At 40.2% G+C, this 24597-nt stretch overlaps 1 protein-coding gene and 1 long non-coding RNA gene across 11 annotated transcripts in view; one reads left to right on the forward strand and one right to left on the reverse strand.

The window, feature by feature from the left end:
- Positions 1-3612, reverse strand: part of pfn2a (profilin 2a) — a 43590-nt gene extending 39978 nt beyond the window's left edge. Inside the window, exon 1 of the mRNA XM_073041584.1 lies at positions 3175-3612. Coding sequence (XP_072897685.1) covers positions 3175-3306 — 132 coding nt within the window. The 5' untranslated portion in view covers positions 3307-3612. The remainder of the gene's footprint in view (positions 1-3174) is intronic.
- LOC140725735 (uncharacterized) overlaps positions 2778-24597 on the forward strand; it is a 90091-nt gene continuing 68271 nt past the window's right edge. For 2 of the 10 annotated variants that reach the window (XR_012098445.1, XR_012098441.1), the window contains exons 1-4: positions 2778-3080; positions 7752-7933; positions 13537-13838; positions 14191-15863. This is a non-coding gene — a long non-coding RNA (uncharacterized lncRNA). Of the gene's footprint in view, positions 3081-7751; positions 7934-13524; positions 13839-14190; positions 15864-24597 lie in introns of all 10 variants that reach the window. The other 8 variants (XR_012098444.1, XR_012098442.1, XR_012098446.1 and 5 more) reach the window with 8 other exon arrangements.

The following is a 24597-nucleotide window of genomic DNA, read 5'->3' on the forward strand; positions in this document are numbered from 1 at the left end:
TGCTCCAAGAGATGATATACATAATGGGCTAAATGGCCACATCAGATCTTAAGAAAATTAACCTATTGAAGTTGCAAGATCAAAAGCTGCAATTATTGCTCGGAGCCTTCAAGAGGGAAATGTGATAACAGTTAACAACTTTGTTTATTTGTGATGGGTCAAATCAGACAAGTTACTGGCAATACTGCACAAGATGGCTCGCATCTTGCTGCAAGTAGTGTTAATTTATTTTAGCCATTCTTCCAATTTCTCTTTCTAAAAGTAACAAAGTAGATGTTAAGTTATAGACAAGCCACTCTTGCTAACTAATGTGTAATTCAACTGAAAAATACCTTTACCTGCAACTTTACCCACCTGAAGATTATATCCAAGCATACCTTTGAAATGTGCTTGAAGTTCAAACTAGCCACAGCCCTCCTCCCAATATTTCCACCAAAACTTAGATGGTGAAATAAATACCTTTACAGTTTAAAGAACTTATAAATTTAATTCTTCAACCTTAGAACAGTCTGTTTCAGTGCACTGAGAAAAAGCAAAGAGAACTAATTAGGAAAAAACTGGATTTGCATTTGCAGTAAAACACCAGGACCAGTGACAAATACTACCCCCAAAAAAACCCTGGAAATCTGTAAAACTATTGAAAGATTCAACAGAAATCCTCTTTGCTCACAAATCCTGACTTACCTGAATTTCCATTAGAAAAATAACTGTTTAATTGCTGCCACAGTTATAACACTGCTTCAAAGTTTAAAAATCATTAGACCAGATTTATGAACAGATGTGTTAGTTCAATTGAGTGATCAAGACACTACCTCTGCACTAATATCAATCACCAGTTGTAAAAATGTTGACCATATACTTGAACCAAGTTTAGCAAGCAAAGTGTTGAGAAATTTCAGTTGGAGTAAAATTGTATTCTCAACACAAGCTAAAGTTTAACTTACCAATCATGGTGCAATTACTGGCATTACATCCAACTACATTACCCTAAATATGTAACTCTGCACATCCAGCAGAAATATCCAACAGTTGTGGGTACATCCTTCCAGGATCATGGCACAAATGAGAACATTTGTAATACATACCCAATTGAGAAAACAAAGTGAAGAGTTGGGAATTGTAGCTGAAATATAAAACAAGATGCATTCAAACATCAGTACCAAGCCAAATTGCATTCAAACGTGAATAGTCTGAATGATACCTTCCAGGAGGCAATAATGTTCCACAAGAGCCTGTTTATAAGATTATATAAGGGATATTGCAACCAAAGTTGATGAACACTAGAGATGAAAAGAAAGTACAATTTAAAGAATTCTGTTGAGACTTCACTTAAGTCAGGAAACCTCGACAAGGAAGCTTGGTGGCTCTTTCTTACTGGAAGCAAAAAAATACTTTAAAGTTTTGTTTCACCATATTTGGTGTGAATCCTTTACTTTCCATAACTGGAATCAGTCACAACCACCTTATTTATTAGAAAACCCCAGGATCATTTAAAATAGCTAGTTCCATAAATTTATACATGCAATTGTAATTTCAAAATTCAAGACATTCAGATACTTAGAGAAAAATAAACTTAAATCGAATCTGGGCTTCATCTATTGATTTTCTTTCAAATCAACTTTTTTTGGGGGGGGAAGATAGAAAATTTAAGCCGGTTCCCTGGTAAGGAATAGAGCGCCCTCCCACCATAGTTCAACCGAATTGCAGAGTCATGCCTGAAGGGAAAGGGGAAAAGAAGCAGTAGCTTCAGACAAAAACCACAAGAGGAAGTAAATTAGTAACTGCACCAAACTGCAAAGGCAACGACAGCACAAAGACCAAATCCTAGACAGTTTCATTACTCAGCAATCTGTTAGACAGCAATTTCGTACGAGTAAAGATTGGGACTCAGCAGAAAAAAAAAGGTTAGGCTCAAATGAACCCCGACTCCCTACATCTCCTACATCAAATATATTTGTATAACTATTTAAATTCAAATTGAAATAAAACCTCTGCGTGCTCCAAGGAAATACTGATATATTACTTAATACAAAAGACTTGCCCCCAAAAATGATCGATTTATTCAGACCTGCATGGGTATAATGATTTTTTTTGTCCAAAAAAATACGCTGAACCAATATAATTTCGCATTGGAGTAGGGAACAAATAAGGACACCGTTTTCCGTCTTTGATCGACCTTCTGCAGGATTAGGAGCGGCAAAAAAACTCAAATGTAACAATAAAACAAAGTTGGCACATTGGGGAGAAAACAGTATTGCCCGCATAACGAATATTCTGTATTTGAGCAGTTTAAAAAGGAATTAAAAACAGGCGACGATCTTCCGATTGAAGACGGTAGGCTGGCCACACACACACACACACACACACACTAGCAAGTTCTCTGGAATTTTCCATCAGGACCGCTAATCTACCGTGCACTGGGAAAGAACAGAGAAAGCCTCCTTGCTGCAAAAAAAATTAATGAATAATCCCGTTTTCTTCAGCAGGATACATTTACATAGCGGAAAATAGTAAGACTACCTCCCCCACCAGAGAAAAAAAGAATGTTAATGCAACGAGTGGAGAAACGATTGTTCAATTCGCCTGGGCGTGTGCAAACCGGCTGATGGAGTGTGGGGGGGGGGGGGGGGTAGGGAGGGTTTTTGAGCCATATTTTTGGGGGTGCGAGGTGGGGGTCCAGACTCCGGTTTTTTTGGGGGGGGGGAATACGGGAAGCCGGCGCCATCTTAGAACCGCTAGCCGCGGTCGGCGTGATGGCGGCGGGAGCTTGCGGGGTGGGGGGGGGTGGCTGGCGGCGACCGCAGACTTCACCCTCCCGTCTCCTTCTCCACCCACTCACTCCCCCCCCCCGCCGCCGCCGCCGCCAACCATTACCACCACCAAACAAAAAAAAATCCCCCTTCCTCAACCACCAACGTGGGGGAAATCTCCACATTTTACCCACCTGGGTCGAAAAATCAACCTCGAGGCATTTTTCGTTCAGTTTTTAAAAAAAAATTAACGGAAAGAAAACTCGAAGCAAATTACGAAGGAAAGAAGACGTCGAGATACTGAAGTGATTTAATATTTTCTTTATTGAGGTGAGGAGATTCTTTTTTTAAAAAAAAACCCCGTCCGGTCTGGCCTTTATGGGATATAATTGTTGCCCCCTCCCCCTCCGCCGTTATCTCTTACCGTGACCACCGAGAAGGTGCCTCCGGGCGACGCTGCCCACACGTACTTGGCGTCGGTGTAGCCGATGACGGCGGAGTCCTGGCAGTGTCCATCGGCCATCAGGTTATCGACATAACCGTTCCAGCCAGCCATGGTCGCCCTTGTCGCCGCTCTCTCCGCGCACACACAGGCTCACACTCTCTCGTCTGCTTGAATAATAACGGGCAGGGCAGAGCCTCCCAGCCGGCGGATGATGGGGTGGGGAGGCGCGAGTGCGTGAGGTTAAAGAAATAAATGCAAAGTAGGTGGGTCACAACAAAACAACCAAAAGGATTTTTTAAAAAAATATATATATATTATTTAATAATGTTTTCCTTTCCCCCCCCCTGCTTCTTGCAGCCGCCGCTATCTCTGGGTCTGTGGGACGAAGGTGGGCTCGGCCGTCGGTTAAAATGAGCCGAGACAGGAAGGGGGAGTGGGGGAGGTTGGGGGTGGGGAGGAGTGCGGAGCGCGACACCGCGCGGCGTGCACGCACGCAGAGGCGCGCGTCGCGGCGACCGGACGCAGGTGGAGGACGCGGGAGCGCGCGGGGACGGAGGGCACCGGCTGACAGTGGCAGCGGCAACTTTCGCTTCTGTAGGAGAGACCGCAGCGTACTTATCGAGACTTCATCGACTTCAGTATTTCTACCCAAATTATTCCGTCACCAATACTTCAAGTTACTCTCGTCTAAAACGTTTATTACCACCCGATTCCACATTAACAAAATACTATTGTACGTTAAGAAAAATATTCAGTAATTCTACTTCTTGAAATTGTTATACTACAGGCTTCATGAAAGAGTAAACGTGACAATTTAATTTCTTCCCACTTTCTCATTCTTTCTTGCGGGCAATTTTTGTAATGAAACATTAGGGGTTGATCCAAAAATAAATCAAGCAATTTGTTATTTTACCACAAACATCTGTTAATGTGTCTCATGTATAAAACGTTTATTATTCAGATAGTTGGCATAATAAAACACATTATAAAAATACACTGTTATGGACAGGAGATCCTTTATAACCATTTACTACAATACATTCCTGATGTTAAAACGAAAAAAGAGGATTATAATGCATGGGGATTCTAATTAATAGAACTAGGTACAGGCAGTTGAACCAGTAAAGATCTCAATTATTTCTAATTTTATTTTCTGAATTCACTGTCAGTTGTGATACATATTGAACCAACAATGATTAACGTACATTAAGCATTTTCAAAAATATTTACAAGTAATTGCAAGAGCCAATGTAATTTTCTACTTTTACATTGCTTATAACAAACAATTATTGCTTTCTACACAATACTCAAAATGTATGTTGCTTAATGATTCATTACAAGTTGGATTTTTGAATGAAAAAGCTCAGTGCAGGTTAGTTGTGTTATTATGCACTTTAATAAAGTAATTCAGACTTGTTAATCACGTCTCAGAGAGTAGACGTAACCCGCAAGAGCAGCAACCATTGCCCTTGAGAAGGTGGTAGTAAGCAGTGTTCTTGAGCCGCTGTGGTCACTTGAATGAACGAACTGTCACAGTGCTGGTTGTAGGAAATTCCAGTCTCAGAAACAGCAGCAGCGAGGGATGGGTGACAGACTTCCATGTCTGGAAGTAGGGTAGCCATGAAACTGCTGTTCATGTTCTTCATGATGGTGGAAGTGGTAGGTTTGGGAGATGCTGTCTGTGTAACTTAGACAAGTAAATGGGATCCATTTTGTAGATGGTATAAACAATGTCAACCTTGTCCCAGTGGAGGTGGCAATGAACATCAAGGATGGTTGGTGGTGTGTCTGGCAAGCAAGAATTTTGTCCAGGAATGTGTCAAACTTCCTTAAAGTTAAGAGTTGCACTGAACCAGTTGAGTAGAGAGTATCCCATCATGCATCAGTGTTGAGCCTTGTGGTAGCATTGCAATTCACGCAATGCTTAACAGCGTAGGCAATCACCAATTGGGGTTCAAGTCCCTCCACTGGCTGTAAGGTGCTTGTACATTCCCCCTGTGACCATGTGGGCTTCCTCTGGGTGTTCCGGTTTCCTTCTATATTCCATAAACATATCGGTTAGGGTTAGGAGGTTGTGGGTATGCTATGCTGGCAGCAGAAGCACAGCAACACTTGCAAACTATTCTGTATGTGACTTCAAGAAACTGCAGAGAATTGTGGACTCCAATCAGCAAATCACAGGAACTAGCCTCCTCTCCATGGGTTCTGATTACTGTACACTTATCACTGCCTCAGCAAAGCAACCAGCATAATCAAAGACCCCACCCACCCCAGACATTCTTTCTTATCCCTTATCTCATTTGGCAGTACCACCAGCTCAAGGACCTGTTGTAACTCTCTGTTACAAGACCTCTGTAAGCTCTCTGTAATAAATGGTTCCCAAGGATGATAAGATCAGAATCAGAATCAGATTTATTGAAATTGTGCATGTGCATGTGACGTGAAATTTGTCAACTTAGCAGCAGCAGTTCAATGCAATACATAATCTAGCAGAGAGAAAAATAAATAAAATAAAACATAATTAATAAACCAGTAAATCAATTACATATACCAAGTAGATTATTAAAAATGTGCTCAACTGAAATACTGTATATTAAAGAAGTGAGGTAATGTGCAAAGCTTCAATGTCCATGTAGGAATCAGATGGCAGAGGGGAAGAAGCTGTTCCTGAATCACTATGTGTCTTCAGGCTTCTGTATCTCCTACCTGATGGGAACAGTGAGAAAGTGCATGCCCTGGGTGCTGGAGGACTTTAATAATGAATGCTGCCTTTCTGAGACACCGCTTCCTAATGATGTCCTGGGTTCTTTGTAGGCTAGTGCCCAAGATGGAGCTAACTAGCTTTACAACCTTCTGCAGCTTTTTTCGGTCCTGTGCAGTAGCCCCTCCATACCAGACAGTGATGCAGCCTGTCAGAATGCTCTCCACAGTACAACTTTAGAAGTTTTTGAGCATATTTGTTGGACTCCAGACCTCACAATCTACCCTAATATGATCTTCCACTTTATTGCTTACCTACATTGCACTTTCTCTATATCTATTACAGTACACTTAATTCTGCATTATTGTTTTACTTTGTTCAACCTCAATACAGTGTGTAATGATTTGCACTCACTGAATAGTATGCTAGACAAGCTTTTGATGGTATCTCAGTACATGTGACGATAACAATGCTTATAATGCCATTTTTTGAATGTGGAAACATTTCCTGATTTTTTTTATATATGTGAGCTAATCAATGCAAGTGATGTACCTGCTTTCCTGGCACGATGGAAATAAACAAATTGTGATGAGTGTAAACATGAGCATTTTGGGTCCCTTATCTGCGAAAGAATGTGCTGGCATTGGAGAGGGTCCCGACAAGAGACCCTGTGGGAATCATTGCCACGGAGGACAGTGAAGGCCAAAGTCATTGGTTGATAGGTTCTTAATTAGTAAGGGTGTCAAAAGTTACATGTAGAAGAGGGATAATAAATCTGCTTTGATGGATGGGCAGAGCAGACTTGATGGGCTAAAAGGTCTAATTCTGCTCCTATGTCTTATTGCTTTAACAAAAAATAAAAATTGGAACTGCTGGATGGAAATTCCATATTACTGTGTTATCTTAACACATGGTGTGAATACACATTTACCTACAATTACTGAATACTGAAATATCCTCCACATTTTGTAAATTAGACATTTGGATAATCTTATTCAAAGACATGCCCTATATTTAATTACATGCCAGTTTTGCAGTATTCTGCATGTACTTTTCAGCAATGACCTGATAGAGGTACCAAGGTCATGAGGGGCATAGACAGGGTGATATCAGATAAGCTTTACCCCAGGGAGTGGATGCTAAAATCAAGAGCTCAGAGGTGAGAGACTTAAAAGGACTATTAGGGGCAGCTTCTTCACACAGAGGGTGATGCATATTTGGAATGAGCTGCCTGAAATAGTGGTTTGGGTTGGCACATTAGCAACATTTAAAAGGCTAGATAAATACATGATAGGAGAGGTTTAGAGAACCAACCAGGTATTTGGGACTACCTGATGGGCAACATAGCATGGACAAGTTGGGCTGAAAGGTCTGTTTCTATCCTGTAGGATTCTATGAAATGTATAATCAATAAAACAGCTTACTCTATATTAAGAACTATTCATTTTCCTGGTCCATTTGTCGTATAGTATGTATTAACTGGATTCTCGTCTTCAAATGTAATTAAGTAAACTGGATGAATCTAAACAAACTGCATAACTGGCATATATACTCATATAGATATTTGGTAGTGGAATGCATCCTATAAAGATTAATATCAAAACCATTCATTTAATTTGCCTATAATCTATTAACATCACCCTGGATTTTAACTGAATTTTCAGAACAAACTGCCTTACAATTGCGAAATACAGTTATTAAACAACAGTCATCTCCATGTCCGAGCAGTAGATAAGACTAAAAGGCTAAATTGTATAGGAATAATCTGCTATTCTCTTGAATGAGCGAGACAAGAAGTTGGTGTCACATACAAAAGCCACAGACAAATGAACTCGTCGCTATTATTTCTTTAAAGCATGGTCTAAAGTTACAGCGAGTAATTACGCTGCATCTGCAGAGGTAGAGCGAAACGTGATTTCCGAGAGGGGAGAGGGACTCACTGCAGAGGCGGAAGAATTTCTTTTTGTTTCCCCATTTGGTGGTGAATGACGTCACTGTGCTGAGTCACGCGGGCGCGCTCCCGCGGCCCTTGTAACGGTAAGTGGCTGAAATGCAAAAGCAAGGGCTGGGAGGGGGAGGGGGAGGGGGAGGGGGTGAAAAGGTACATTAAATGTGCTTCGAGTTAATTCAGAAAACGGTGCACACGCGTGATCGCTAATCAGACGCATTCCCTGTTGCACTAAATATAGGAAAATAGTCATATTGATTGCATGTTTTGTGTTATATAAATAAATGTCACTTTTTAGCATACGCTTGCTGCTACTCTATTTGCAGAAAACATGCTCCACATTCTTTCGTATCAGATGCTTTTATAACGCCCATTTACTGTCACATAACTGCACACAGACACGTACAAATAAGAACATAAGCAACTTAGGTCCCTTTCTCTAAACACTTTTGCAACGGGCTTCGAATCATCACACAATCCACGTGCGTGAAACAATGCATTGGATTATCCAGCTGGAATTTAACCAGCTGATTGCAAAAGAAAAGCCTCACTACAGTGCAGCATCGTACCACAACGCAACATTCTTTCAATCGCCAGACTTTATTTCCCCCCATCTAGGAGAACGATAAATAATGCATTAAATGAGACAGAGCTCGTCTGATCTCCCATCCCCCTCATTTGTGCAGTCCACATCCACAACGGTTCTCAGATGGAGCCTTGCAGCGACGAATTCATATCCGATGCTACCCCGACAAAGAAACTTATCCGTCGATGGTTGGAAATTAATTTTTTTTAAGTTTGTCAGAAATTATTTAAACTTTTGACCTTTTTCGTTAAAATTTTGCTTTATTTGAGAAATGTAGCAGGAAAGAGTCAAAGAAATGGGGGGAGGGGTCTAAAGGAAGGCAGAGCAGTTCCACCGCCCAAACAAAATGATCATAGTTGCTATTATATGGCGCGTTACCATGTCACTGTAAGGGCCCAAGATATTTTATGTAATTAAGTTCTGATTTTTTTTTAACTTTTGCACAATCATGCAAGATTTAGCAGTTTGTGATTTAAAAGGAACTTTCCCTAAGCAAATTTATTTCACACGGTAATCCGTTTTCTATCATTAAAAAAGAATTGAATTGCAATACTCAATCAAAAAATCTGAATGATCTGTTTCAATATGCTACAGTATTACAAACATGATTTACGTGGTGTTCTGAAAATCTAGCAGCTTTAATAAAGCAGTCCACGTTTCTACACTAGGACACAATTTTCTCAGACAATGGGAGCCCTAGTGAAGACAACAAATTTCAGTTCCGATTGGTCCGTGTGACTTCTACATGTGTAAGAGAGCGTCCATTGTTACCATGTGAAATGAAAAAATATGGACTAATGTCAAATATGCATCTTATTGCTAGCCGAAGTATACTTTGTGCAGTGATCTGTTGTTTCCTACATTACAGCAGTCATTGTCATACAAACTTCAAAGTAAATTTATTGTCAAAGTACACATATATCACATATAAACCCTGATATTCATTTTCTTGTGGGCGATTACAGTAGATACAAAGAAACAACTTCGAATCAATGAAAAACTGCACACAACAGGACAAACAACCCGTGTGCAGGTCAACAAACTGTCAATACAAAAGAATAATAATAAATAATTAAGCAATAAATATCGAGAACTTGAGATGAAGAGTCCTTGAAAGTGAGTCCATAGGTTGTGGGAACAGTTCAATGTTGGGGTGAGTGAAGTTATATCCTCTGGTTCAAGAGCCTGATGGTTGAGCAGTAATAACTTCCTGAGCCTGGTGGTTGGGACTTAAAAGCTCCTGTACCTCCTTCCTGATGGCAGCAGCAAGAAAAGAGCATGACCTGGATGATGTGGGTCATGGATGATGGATAATGCTTTCCTACAACACTGTTCCTTCCCTATCCAATACTTGTCAGCTTTTCCATTTAAGGACATTGGTGTTTCCATGCCAGGTGTGATGTAACCAATCAGTATAGTCTCTACCACACATTTACTGAAGTTTGTCAGAGTTTAAATGATATGCTGAATCTTTGCAAACTTCTAAGAAAGTAGAGGTGCTGCTGTGCTTTCTTTGTAATGGCACTTATGCACTGTACCCAGGACAGATCCTCTGAAATGATATGCCGAGGAACACAAAATTGCTGACCCTTTCCACCTCTGATCCTCAGATGAAGACTGGCTCATGGACTTCTGGTTTTCCACCTCCTGTACTCTATTATCAGCTCCTTAATCTTGCTGACAGTGAGTGAGGTTGTTGTTGTGGCACCACTTGGCCAAATTTTCAGTCTCCCACGTATGTGCTGATTTGTCACCACCTTTGATTTGGCCAATGACAATGGCATCGTCAACGAACTTAAATATGACATTGGAGCTGAGTTTAGCCTCACAGTCATAAGTATAAAGTGAGTAGAGTAAGGGGCTAAGCTCACAGCTTTGTGGTATACCTGTGCTGATGGTCATTGTGCAGGAGATGTTACCAATCGGAACTGACTGAAGTCTGCAAGTGAAGAAATTGATGATTCAGTTGCACAAGGAGGTACTGAGCCTATGTCTTGGAGCTTATTGATTAGATTTGAGGGGGATGATAGTTTTGAATGCTGTGCTGTAGTCAATGAAGTGCATCTTGATGTATGCATCTTCACTGTCCAGATGTTCTAAGGTTGAGAGAGGAGCCAATGAAATGGCATCTGCTGTTGGCTTGCTATGATGGTAGGTGAACTGGAGTAGATCCAAGTTACTGTTCAGGCAGGAGTTGATATGCTTCATCAGCTTAGAAACCATATAGTATGGAACCAGGCCCTTCAGTCCACCATGTTCATGCTAACCTTCTTCCTCACCTAAACTAATCCTATTTGTCCACATTAGGAAGAAGGTACTGTACCGGAGCCTCAGTTCCCACACCACCAGATTCAGGAACAGTTATTGCTCCTCAACCATCAGGCTCTTGAATCAGAGCAGATAACTTCACTCACTTTCACTCACCCCACCTCTGAACTGGTTTCACCATCCATGGACTTACTTTCAAGGACTCTACAAATCATATTCTTGATATTTATTGCTTATTTACTTATTATTATTTTGGGGGGTTTTTCCTCTCTTTTTGCATTTTCAGTTTGTTGTCTTTTGCATGTTGGTTGGTTGTTTGGTTGTCTTTGTTGTGTGTGATTTTTCAGTGATTCTATTGTTTTTTTTTTGTATATACTGAGGCTGCCTGCACAAAACTGAATGTCAGGATAGCATATGGTGATATACATTTTGATAATAAATTTACTTTGAACTTGAATGCCTATTCAAGTCTCTGTCTAAATGCCTTCAAAATATTGTGATAAGTTTGATTGCATCGCTTCCTCTGGTAGCACATTCCAGATATCAACCATTCACTATGCAAAGAAAGAAACTTGCTTTCTTACTACCTGCCCTATCTTTGCCTCTCATTAATTTTATATACAGTGGATTCTGGTTAATTAGGACACATCGATACCAATATATTTTGGCCCAATTAGGTGGCTGCCCCATTTAGCCGAAGTTTCATGGAAATAGTTTAAATAGTATAAAAAACACAAACTAGTTTAACTGAGTAATAAATTATGCATTTAAATGAAACACAGAACAAATTAGAACACTACCGATACTACTGCAGTACTATAAAACTGTGCATTAGTTCCTAATAGTTAGTGATGCCGTGTTCTTTTGATTGCCTATAAATAAACAAAATCAGTGCAGACACCTATCACAAATAACTGACTGTTTCATAAACTGCATCCTCCAAATCTTCATTTTCATTGTAATATTTAAGATGATTGTTAATATCTTCAAATTCTTTGTAGTTACTAATTTGTTGAAGTAGTGAAATTGTTTAATTTTCACTCACAACTGTTCTTGGAATCTCCAGGCCTGAATGTTTGAAACCACAGTGAGTAAAACGGTTGTGAATTGTATTACTGCTTACTTCTTACCAGCTATCAGTAACAAAAACTGCTTTTTGAACAGAAACACTCACAACTGATGCTATTTAAAGACCGTTCGCTCTAAGCACATCATAGTGTATAACAGCTGCACAACTGCATGCAATTGACGCTAGTTAGGAACTCACAAACAAGAGAAAATCTGCAGATGCTGGAAATCTGAGCAACACACACAAAATGCTAGAGGAACTCAGCAGGCCAGGCAGTATCTAGGAAAAGAGTACAGTAGACGTTTGAGGCTTGCCAAAGGGTCTCAGCACGAAACATTGACTGTACTCTTTTCTGAGATGCTGCCTGGCCTGCTGAGTTCCTCCAGCATTTTGTGTTTGTTGCTCTGGTTAAGAACTGTTCAGCAAGTCTTTTGTCCCAATTAAGTGGCATAATGTCCCAAATAAATGAAGGGAATCCCAGCTGTTTTGTTGATTAGTTTTTATCCTTTAAGGGTTTTCCCAAACAAGTGCATGTTCCAATTAATTGGTGACCAATCCATTGTATGTCTATCAAGTTGCCCTCTCAGCCTTCTATGCTCTAGGACAGGGATGGCCAACCTATGGCGCATGTGCCAGAAGTGGTGCATTGGATGATTAGAAGTGGCGTATTGCACCCCAGTGATAATGATAAAAAAGTAAGCCTATTCATGCAAAAAGTATTGACCAAAAACTGATTTGTAGAAAAAAATCTTTAACAGGAATTCAAGTAGCTTAGAGCTAGAAATGGGTTTTACTGAGAATACAGGTGTGTGCTGCTTAACATCCATTCGGATAATGTCCGATCACAGATATGTCCGTAGTCCCGATTGGAGAATGTGACGTAGCGGACGTAACCAATCTCGTGTGTCGCGCGTCTCTTGAGTGTAGTAGTGTTATCTCTCTGTTTAATTTTCTTTCGAAAATATTACTGTAAAGTGCATCATGGCTTCCAAACACAGCAAAACCACTCCTAGTGATAGCAGCAGCAAGAGGCAAAGGAAAAGTATTGATTTGGAGCTGAAACAAAAGGTTATTAAACAGTATGAAGGTGGAAAACTAGTAAATGCTATTGCTCAGGATTTAGGCATGTCGCACAATGATAAATTGTGTGTGATATAGGCTAAGAAGGTGTTTACATAAAAGTTTAAAAAGTGAAAAAAATTAAAAAGTTTAAAATGAGATTAAAATATTATAGTGTATGTATTATAGTGTACAGTATATAGTTTTAGTGTAAGTTCTTGGCTATTTAGTCAATACAGGTACACTACAGTACTCCATATAGGTTTGCTAAGTATATAATATGGTGTTCACACAACGTCCAAATCACATAACGTCCAATTTCACAAAACATATCATGGACGTTAAGCAACGCATACCTGTGAATCTAAAACTTAGCAATTATTTTCAGTGATTTTATTATTTCATGCACATCTTTTGGCAAATGTCATCTTCTTTCACATTAATCTGTTTTCAATTTTTTAAAATGTTCAATGAGTCAAACTAGGAAAGAAGGACTTTTGTTCTGCAGTCATTCCATAACTGTTCAATACATGTTTGATACTGAGGCACCAGGCGTCTGCACCAGCGGTGAGTCGCAGGTATTTGCCAGTCAGCTTACAATTGACACTCGTGCGCTACGGAGTTGTGCTTTGTTCGTCCTTTGTGAACATTTGCAGTTTTGTACTTTTTTGAAAATTAAGCCTTGTTTTTACATTCAGTTTCTTTTACAGTGCAAAAGAAAATGAGCAATAGAAAAGCAGAAAGTGATAGTAAGCGTGAATTCAAGGAACAGTGGGAAAGTGAGTTCTTATTTATAGCGAGTCGGTCAGGAAAACCGTTGTGCATTGTTTATGAAAACACTTTCTCACATAATAGAAGACATGATCTTAATAGACACTATAAAACACAACATCAGACTGAAATAGAAGGAAAACTGAAGCTAGTGCTTGGGTCTGAGTTACGGAAATAATATGTGATTAAGAAAAAGGAAGAAATCAAAAGACAAAATATATTTGTTAAAAGTCTCATTAAGGTAAGTAATGTTTATCTTGTTTTTATATTAAATCAATATGTAAAATGCTAATTATGTCTATATTAACATTTTTACAAGAATTGAGTGGGGGTACAAGAGTCATATGACGCATCTGAACTTGTGCGTGAAAACATTGACGCATGGAATGTAAAAGGTTGGCCGCCCCTGCTCTAGGAAAACACTTAAGATGTAAATCATAAACATGAAAGCCTCCAGGAGATAATCATTGATATATGAAAAGTACATTGTACAAAGTACAATTTAAAGCATTATCAATTTTAATTCATATGGATAGCATTGCCATAGTCAGCGTTCATTGCCTCTTCCTAATAGTTTGCTTTTTTTGTCAAAGGCATCCTGTACCTAATAAAGTGGCCACTTAGTGTATGTTTGTGGACTTCTGCTGTTGTAGCCCATCCACTTTAAGGTTTGACATGTTCAGAGATGCTCTTCTGCACGCCATTGTTGTAATGCATGATTATTTGAGTTACTGTCGCCTTCCTGTCAGCTTGAACCTGTCTGGCCATTCTCCTCTGACTTCTCTCATTAAGGCATTTTCACCAACAGAACTGCTGCTCACTGGATTTTTTTTTTGTTTTTTGCACTATTCTCTGCAAACTCTAGACACTGTTGAGCATGAAAATCCCAGGAGATCAGCAGTTTTTGAGCTACTCGAACCACCCCATCTGGCACCAACAATCAATCCACGGTCAAAGTCACTTAGGTTACATTTCTTCCCCATTTCAATGGCTGGACTGAACAACAACTGAATCTCTTGACCATGTCTGCATGTGTTTATGCATTGAGTAGATTAGATATTTGCATTAACAAGCGGATATGCAGGTGTACCTAAGACAGTGACCACCCAGGGTTTAAGCACCATAAAAATGATCTTTTTGTTATATTCCAAACAGTCCTTGAGAAGACAATGCTGACCAACCTTCTTCTACATTCTGTATGGGAAGGTATTTCAAATGCGTTTTTAGGGAGGTTGCTCCAGGAATCTAATCCAGTAGTGATGAAAGAACTGCCATGTATTTCACAGTGGTATGTGTCTTGGAGAGGAACCTTAGTGTGCTTTCAATTTGCCTGATCTTATTGTCCATTAGGCGATAACAGCATTGCGGCAGACAGGAAGGGTCTTCATTGGCTACCCAAAACTGCCCAATGCATCATCAGCATCAGTCTAGCTATCATCAAAGACATACTATATCTATAGAAAAGTACCAGTAAAAGGCAAGTAATATCATGAAGGATCCAACTCACCCTACTCATGCACTGTTTGTCCCACTTCCATCAAAGTATGTAGCGTCCATGCCAGGACCACCAGACTCAAAAACAGTTACTTTCCCCAAGCAGTAAGGCTGATCAACACCTCCACCCACTATCCCAATGCTCCACACCTCCCACCACCACTACTTCATCATTTCCTGTCCGAGTCACCTTATTTACAGACACTCCTGTGCCTAGTGTCACTTTATGACATACAATCAATCTATGTACATGAGCTATGTTTTATATTTTGTGTTTTTTATTATTATTGTGTTCTTTACCTTATTGTTTCTTTTTCTGCTGCACCAGTTCCAGAGTAACAATTATCTCATTCTCCTTTACATTTGTGTACTGGAAATTACATTGAACAGACATGAATCACATTGAAAGAGGTGATGGGCTTTGAATTATTTTGAAAGAAATCTAAGTGAGTCTTGCAACTAATTTGTAGATTGTACAAGTGCACTGGAGGCAAAGGAAGTGAATATTTACAATGATGGATTGAGTGGTAATAGGCTGCTTTCTCAAGGATTGCGTGGAACTCCTTGATGTTGTTCTGATGAAGGGTTTTCAACTTGAAACGTTAACTCTGTTTCTTGTTTCCACAGATGCTGCCTGACCTGAATTTTTCCAGCATTTTCTGTGTTTATTTCAGATGTCCTACATCTGCAGTTTCCTTTTTGACTTTCAGTGATTCACCACAATCCTGATGAGTACCTCATAAACGGAGGGAAGTCTTTGGGAAGCTACGAGGTAAGTTACTTATTGGTGGATATTTATACCTCCTAGGTACAGAATTTACATACAAGGGAAAATTTGCAGATGCTGGAAATACAAGCGGCACACACAAAATGCCGGAGGAACTCAGCAGGCCAGGCAGCATCTATGGAAAAGAGTACAAGAGCACTGAAGGCTCTCTGCCTAAAACATTGACTGTACTCTTTTCCATAGATGCTGCCTGGCCTGCCAAGTTCTTCCAGCATTTTGTGTGTTGTACAGAATTTGCAGTTATTTTCACCAATTTCAATTTTATCCACTTTGCTACCCTACAGTTTTGGTTGCCTCATTATAGGAAGATGTGGAAGATTTAGAGATGGGGCAGAGAAGATTTACCTGGAAGCTCTTTGGATTAGAGAGCATGTCTTATGAGGATAGGTTAAATGAGTTAGGGCTTTTCTCTTTGGTGTGAAGGAGAATTAGAGGTAACACGATAGAGCTGTATAACATAAGAAGCATAGGTAGAGTGATGTTTTCTTAGGGCAGAAATCGCTAATATGAGAGGACATAATTTGGAAGAAAGTATGGGGGGGGTACCAGATATAGGTATTTTTGTACAGAGTGGTGGGTGTGTAAAATACACTGCTAGGAGTGGTGATTGAGGCAGGTACATTAGGGACATTTAAGAGACTCTTAGATAGGCACATGGAGGAAAGAAAAATGGAAGGTTACATCAGAGGAAGAGTTAAATTAATCTTGGAGTATAATAAAAGGTTGGCAAAATGTCATAAACCAAATGGCCTGTACTATGCGGTACTTTCCTATGTATATTTTCTTCCAGTTTGGCAACACCTCAGGTACAAGTTGTTCATTGTCATTCTCAGTCCAATGATAGTTCTAACCTCCTACATTACCCTGATTGCCATCATTCCGGTCCAAAGCTCTATGAATCTCTCTCAAAAATTTTGCCATTTTGATCTCTCTTTCTTCACTTAAGATTGTCCTTAAAGTATATCTCTGAACAAACTTGTGGTGAACTCTCCTAATGTCGTATATTGTCAAATTTTGTCTGACAACATTCTTGTGAACATTTTAGTTCAGCAGATTTCGGTTAAGTGGGATGCACCAGGACGAGTACATTTTGGCCCAAATAAGCAGCTACCTCAATTAGCCGAAGTTTCATTGAAGCAGTTAAAAATGCATAAATAAGACAAGCTGGGTTACAAATTATGCAATTAAATGAACTACAAAACAAATTAGAACGCTACAAATATTACTACGGTATTATAAGGCAGTTTATTAGTTATTGATAGAGCAATTTGTTCAGTATACATTGCTGTGTGCTTTTGATTGACTGTAAATGTACAAGATCAGTGTAAATACCTAGTGCAGATAATGGATGCCTTCATATACTGCCTTTGACAATTACATCCTCCAAATTTTAATTTTCATTCTATCATTCAAGATACTTGTCGATGCTTGCAAATTCTTCCTAATTCCTAACTTGTTGAAACAGTGAAATTGTTTAATTTTAACCCCCTGCTGTTTCTGGCATTTCCAAGCCTGAATGCATGAAATCACAGTGAGTAAAACAGTTCTGAATTGTCTTACTGCTTATTTCTTGCCAACTTTCAGTGAGAAAAATCACTGCTTTATGAACACAAACACACACAGCTGATGCTATTTAAAAACTGTTCGCTCTAAGCAAGGTGTAGTGTCTGATAGCTACACAAAGTGTACGCGACTAACATTAGTTAGCTGTTTTGGCAGCAGTCTCCTGTCCCAATTAAGTGGCATAGTGTTCCATAAAAAGAAAGGGAATCCAGGCTATTTTCTTGATTAGTTTTTGTCCCAAATAGGCAATTCCCCCAATTAACCAATGGCCCAATTAACTGGAATCAACTGTATATTAAATTTTGCTATTTAAATGGAACATCCTGTTATGTGGAAATACAGTGACCATTTTCATAAATTCCAACAAATGACAACTCCAACATAAACAAAATACTGAAGGGACTCAGCAGATCAGGCAGCACGTATGTTGGGAAAAGGAAAGACAATATTTTGGGTTATCAGGAAGCAGTCCTAATGAAAGGGTCTTGATCTGAATCATCAACCATCCATTTCCCTCCACAACTACTGCCTGACTCGCTGAGTCCCTCCAGCATTTTGTTTGTTGCTCCTGATTTCAGTATCTGCAGCTTCTTGTGAAGACTGATCCTTCAGGTTTGGATAGCAATGCAAAGAAAAGATTGTTGGCCTGCACTCCCAAGAGAAATCCCTGCTGCACTTTGAATGCTGCCATGCAATCTTTAGCCTCCAACGAAATCCCAGGTAATGCCCAAGTTTATCATCTTGTCCAAATTGAAAGGGTAGGGAAATTATTTTTGCCAGAGGATGTAAACAGTGCTAAATCAGATAAGCTGAGTCTATTTCAAAGTCTAGTTTCAGCACATAATATTGGGTCTGTTTACCAATTAGGATAGTCTGAATTTGCCTAAGGCTGCTAACCAGATTTCCATTCCTGATTAGGTGCAATTTCATGGATCAAAATGCGTGAATCAAATCAGCCACTTCTATGTAAATTGGGAAGTCCATTGCACACTTGGGGAAATGATAAGAGAAGCTATGGTCCTGTATTCACAAGGGAGATTAATGCCATTTATCATTTGTGCCCTGTCTGTCTCTGCTGTAGTAGCCAGTGGTGTTCTTAGTTACTTAGAGATACAGCACATTTACAGGCCCTTCCAGCCCAATGAGCCCACGCTACCCAATTATACCCATGTGACAAATTGAACTACTAACCTATATGCGGGAGGCCACCAAAGTATCCTGTGGAAACCCACACAGTCACAGGGAGAACATACAAAATCCTTACAGAACCTGAGTCGTTGTACTGCAATAGTGTTACCTAATTGCTATGTTGCCGAACTGCCTTTATGACTTCCTACGTTTCACAAATATTAAGAAAACACAACCTTCCCCTTTTTTCAAGGTGCCATGGACATCAGAATCAGGTTTATTATCACCAACGAATGTTATGAAATCTGTTGTTTTGCAGCAGCAGTACAGTGCAAGCCAAAAATTATTGGTGGTGGGGTTCGGGGGGAGGGGGGATCCGTGTATCACTTCCATTGCCAGAATTTATTTCACATCCTAGCTGAACCTGAAGAGGTGCTGGGAGATTGCGTTCTTGAAACTGCTGCAATCCTGATGAAAGTGCTCCCACCTTGCTGTGGGCTAAGGAGGCATTAGACACAGCAACCATGAAAGAATTATTAATGGATTGATTATGTGGTGCATGCCGCATCTTTCATTGTGGCAGAGGTTAGAGGTCTGGAGGTACAGTCAGAATAGCTAAGGCATGTATTAACAGTACATGTTGTAGAAAGTGCATGAAGAGACACAGGGCACTGTTGGCAGAGGTTTGCATTGCTCTAGGTGACAGATGTAGTAATAAACAAGCTTCCCACTTTAGAGAGAGTACTTCATTGTTCTCCTGGAGTACATCTTGAAGCTGATGTGGTGGGAGGTCTGATCACCAATCTTTGTGGAGCCACCAGTGGCTAGAAACTTAGGTGGACCAAACAGCTAAGTAATATTTTTATGAGAGTATAATCAGAGGCTGGACATTTGGAATAAGTTATTCACCTCCCAACACGTCAGCTTCAAGACATAAGCCAGGAAGTGAAGTAAGCCAGCAACTGGCACACCGATCCCCCACTCCCAAATAAACAGAACCTGGAACATTACAGCACATAGGAGCAGAATTAGACCATTCAGTCCACCAAGTCTGCTCTGCCGTTCCACTCAACCCTATGCACTTGCCTTCTCACCATAACCTTTGATACCTCGACCAATCAGGAAACTATCAATTTTCGCTTTAAATATACCCACGGTCTTGGCCTCCACAGCTGTCTTGGCAGAGCATTCCATTGATACACTACTCTCTGGCTAAAGGAAAATTCCTCCTCACCTCTGTTCTAAAGGGTTGCCCCTCAATTTTGAGCTTGTACCCTCTAGTCTGGACACCCCCACCATAGGAAACACCCTCTCCAAATCCACCTTATCTAGTCCTTTCAACATTCGGTGGGTTTTGATGAAATCTGCATGCCTTCTTCTAAATTCCAGTGGGTACAGACCCAAAGCTGCCAAATACTCCTCGTATGTTAACCCCTTCATTCCCGGAATCATCCTTGTGAACCTCCTCGGGACTCTCTCCAATGACAACACATCCTTTCTGAGATATGTGGCGCAAAATGGGTGACAATACTCCAAGTGCAGCCTGACTACTGTCTTATACATCCTCAGCATTACCTTCTTGTTTTTATATTCTATTCCCCTTGAAATGAGTGGCAACATTGCATTTGCCTTCTTTACCACAGACTCAACCTGTAAATTAACCTTCTGGGAGTTTTGCACAGGCCCTTTGGCCCACAATGATCAATCTCACCATTCTTTCCTATATAGTTCTATTTCTCTATCATCGATCTGCCTGTCTAAGTTTCTCAAATACCCTTAATGTATTTGTCTCTACTACTACCCCTGGCAGGGTGTTCCATTCACCTACCACTCTCTGTGGAAATAACTTGCATTGATGTACCCTCTATACTTCCCTTCAATCATCTTAAAGTTATGCCTTCTGGTATCAGCCATTTCCACCATAGATTCTGGCTACCCACTCAATCTATGCTTTTTATCATCGTATATAGATCTATCATCATCTCTCGTCCTTCATCGTTCCAATGCGAAAAGCCCTAGCTCACTCAACCTATCTTCATAAATCATGCCTTTTAGTCCAGGCAGCATCTTGGTAAATCTCTTCTGCACCACTCTAAAGTTTCCACATTCTTACTATAATGAGGACAATACTCCAAATGTGGCCTAACCAGGGTTCTATAGAGCAGCAACATTACCTCACAGCTCTTGTACTCAATCCTCTAACTAATGAAGGCCAACACACCATACACCTTAATAATTCTACCAACTTGTGCAGCAACTTTGAGGGATCTACGGACATAGACTTCAAGATCTCTCTGTTTCTCCATACTGCCAAGAATCCTACAGTTAATCATGTTTTCTGCCTTCAAATTCAACCTTCCAAGATCACTTCACTCTTTGACTGGCATCTGCCACTTCTTAGCCCAGCTTTGTATCTTGACAGTGTCTCATTGTAACTTACAACAACCCACCACACCATCCAAAACTCCACCAACCTTCATGTCATCTGCAAACTTACTAAGGCAGCCTTCCACTTACTCATCCAAGGCTTTGATAAAAATCACAAAGTGTAAGGGTCCTGGAACAGATCCCTGTGGAACACTACTGGTCACCAACCTCCAACAAAATATACTCTATCTGGTACCAACCTCTACCTTCTTTGGGAAGGCCAGTTCTTTACCCAGCCAGCCAAGATTCCTTGGATCCTTTCTGAATGAGCCTACCACGGGGAGCTGCATCAAATGTCTTTCTAAAATCCATATACACCAGATCCACAGCTCTACCTTCATCAAAGGGCTTTGTCAAATCCTCAAAGACTTCAATCAAGCCCTTGAGGCATGACCTGCCCCTCACAAAGCCATGCTTACTATTCCTAATCAGACTATGCTTCTCCAGATGCTTGTAAATTCTGTCTTTAAGAATTTTCTTCAATAATAATTTGCCCACCACTGAAGTAAGGCTCACTGGTCAATAATTTCCAGGGTTATCCCTACTCCCTTTCTGGAACAAAGAAATAACATTTGTCACCTTCCAGTCATCTGGGGCCAGTGAGGATGCAAAGATCATTGCAATCTCTTCCCTTTCTTCCTGTAGTAACCTGAGATATATACTGTCTGGACCAGAGACTTTTCTATTTTAGTATTTTTTTGAAAGTTCTAGAGCATCCTCTTTCTTAACATTGACATGTTCTAGTATATCAGCCCGTTTTACACTGTCCTTGCAAATATCAAAGTCCCTCTCACAAATAGACAGTAAAAGCCAAGGCCCTTAGAGAACTTATAAAACAAATGTCACTTGGTGTTGGTGAAATTTTGTCACAATACCCCAGAAACATCCAATCTCTTTCAATGGTGTGCTCCTATCTCCCTGTGACCATGTAATGGAGCTTATCCAAGAACACCTGAAATCAAGATCAGTCATGTGCTTGCACCAAAATAATTGGTCACAGTTGAGAGACAGTATTAGTTGAAGTGTTTTGTCATCAAAATGGCATGTAGTCTCTATTGAGCACCAGCAGGCATTTTAAGTTGTCATCGGAGGTATAATAAGCCTCTGGGCAGATACTTCATATGAAATCTTAAGCTCCATTATCAGATGCTCATTAGAGGCTAAACCAATGCTGAAACTTAAGCCCATACTTGGTGAAAATTGCCTCTATGACAAGGTAAGACTCGATCCTACTTAGTGACATTTTATCATGTGTTTCTGGGGCTAGGAGAATCAGAATCGGGTTTATTAAAATACGTTGTTTTGCAGTAGCAGTACAGTACAATACATGGAAAAAAAATGTAATACAAAGATCCCCACCTTTCAGTTCCATCTGTCCAGCACCCACATACTCCTTCCATTGGGTCTCCTCCTTCTACGCTTTCCATCTGCCCACCCCACTTCTGTTATCTAATTCCACGCTCCCACCTTCCTTTCCAATCAGTTAGCAAAATGTTTTACAGCGCCAGCAACTCTGGTGTCTGTAAAGAGTTTGTACATTCTCCCCAGGACCATGTTGGTTTTTTCTCCACATGCTCCGGTTTCCTCCAACATTCCAAAGGCATATGGGGCTGTGGGTTAGTTGGTCACACGGGGGCAATTGGGCAGTGCAGGCTTGTTGGGCCAGAAGGGCCTGTTACAGTAGAGTATCTGTACATTGACATCTATCTGTTGGATGAATATTAAATCAAACTCTTAGATAGATATAAAGATCCCTATGGAACTCTTTAGACGAAGAGTAGGAAAGTTAACCTCATGTCCTGATGTGTATTTATCCTTCAATCAATATCGCTAAAAATATACTATTCAGTTATAATCACCTTGGTTTTTAGGGGAGCTTGCCAGATGCAAAGTACTTGTCATTCTATCTAACTTTAGAAGTGCCTTCACTTCATAGTGTACTTCATTGCATGGGAAGTATTTAGAAATTCTTAATGTCATGGAATTAACTCTAAGAATGAGGCTTTATAAGACATTGGTGAGACCACACTTGGAGTATTGTGAGCAGTTTTGGGCCTCTTATCTGAGAAGGCATGGGCTGGCAATGGAGAGGATCCAGAGGAGGTTTACATGAATGATCACAGGAATGAAAGGGTTAATGTCTGAGGAGCATTTGAGTAATCTAGGCCATTGCTGGAGTTTATAAAATGGGGTGGGGGGGGGGGGGTTGATCTAATTAAAACCTAGTGAACATTGAAATGCCTAGACAAAATGAATGTAGAGAGTATGTTTCTTAGAGTGGGGGAGTCTAGGACCAGAGGGCACAGCCTCAGGATAGAAGGATGTCCATTTAGAGATGAGGACAAATTTCCTTAGCCAGAGGGTAGTGAATCTGGAATTCATTGCCACTGATGGCTGTGGAGGCCAAGTCATTAGGTATATTTAAAGTGGAAGTTGATAGGTTTTTGATTAGTAAGGGTGTCAAAGGTTACAGGAAGAAGGCTGGAATAGGCAGTTGAGTGGGAAAATATATCAGCCATGATGGAATGGTGGAGCAGATACAATGGGACAAATGGCCTAATTCTGCTCCTTTGTCTTATGGTCTTAATGGGAGTCTCTTGCTTTGTGCAAATTGATTACTATTTTTCCCCAAATTGCAATGACTATGCTCTTCAAAGTCCAATTTTTTGGATGCATTTCGATCATGACTGACACTATGCAAGTACAAGGATACAGAGTTTTCTTTATCATTAGATAATACTCTCATTCGGTAAATGGAGCTACCTAAATTCTTACTTAGTTCATTTTATCCTGGATTTTACTTGTCATCATCTCTTGCTGCTTTATTTGAGACCCGGACTGTCAGCTCCTGTGAAATTTGTAGACTGATCCTGAAACTTGCTATATTTTTGAAGTACTCGTAAAAAATCAAGAAATGATCATTTCTAAAGCTTGATTACATGGAAGAGTAGAGCACAGGAGTTGGCCTTGCAGCCCACTTTGTGCAGGATGACAATCTACTTAATCCTAACTATCAGAACATAGTTTGCTTGCTTGTTCATGTGTCTGTCTAAATGACTTATAAATGTTGCTATTGTATCTGCTTCCACCACTTCCATTGCCAGCTCATTCCTGGCACCTACCACTCTTCATGTAAAAAGAAAAAAGCTTTGCCCATCTCCGTTAAACTTTTCTCCTCTTAGTTCAAAGCTGTTTCCAATTTGGAGAAGACTCCAACTATTGACCCTATCAGAATCTCTCAGAATTTACCTTTCTGTCAGGTCCAGATCCAGATTTAAAATTCAGATTTATCTAACACATGTACATCAAAACATACAGTGAAAGGTAGTACTCACACAAAACGCTGGAGGAACTCAGTAGGCTAGGCAGCATCTGTTGAAAAGAGGTAAGAGTCGACTTTTCATTCCGAGACCCTTCTTCAGGACTGGAAAGGAAGGGGGAAGAAGTCAGACTAAGAAGGTGGGGGCAGGGGAGAATGAAGTACAAGGTGGCAGGTTATAGGTGAAACTGGGAGGGGGGGATAAAGTAAAGAACTGGGAAGTTATTTGGTGAAAAAGACAAAAGGCTGGAGAAGGGGGAATCTGATAGAGGATAGAAAACC

This window comes from Hemitrygon akajei, chromosome 3 (assembly GCF_048418815.1).
Source record: "Hemitrygon akajei chromosome 3, sHemAka1.3, whole genome shotgun sequence".
Taxonomy (NCBI): Eukaryota; Metazoa; Chordata; class Chondrichthyes; order Myliobatiformes; family Dasyatidae; genus Hemitrygon; species Hemitrygon akajei.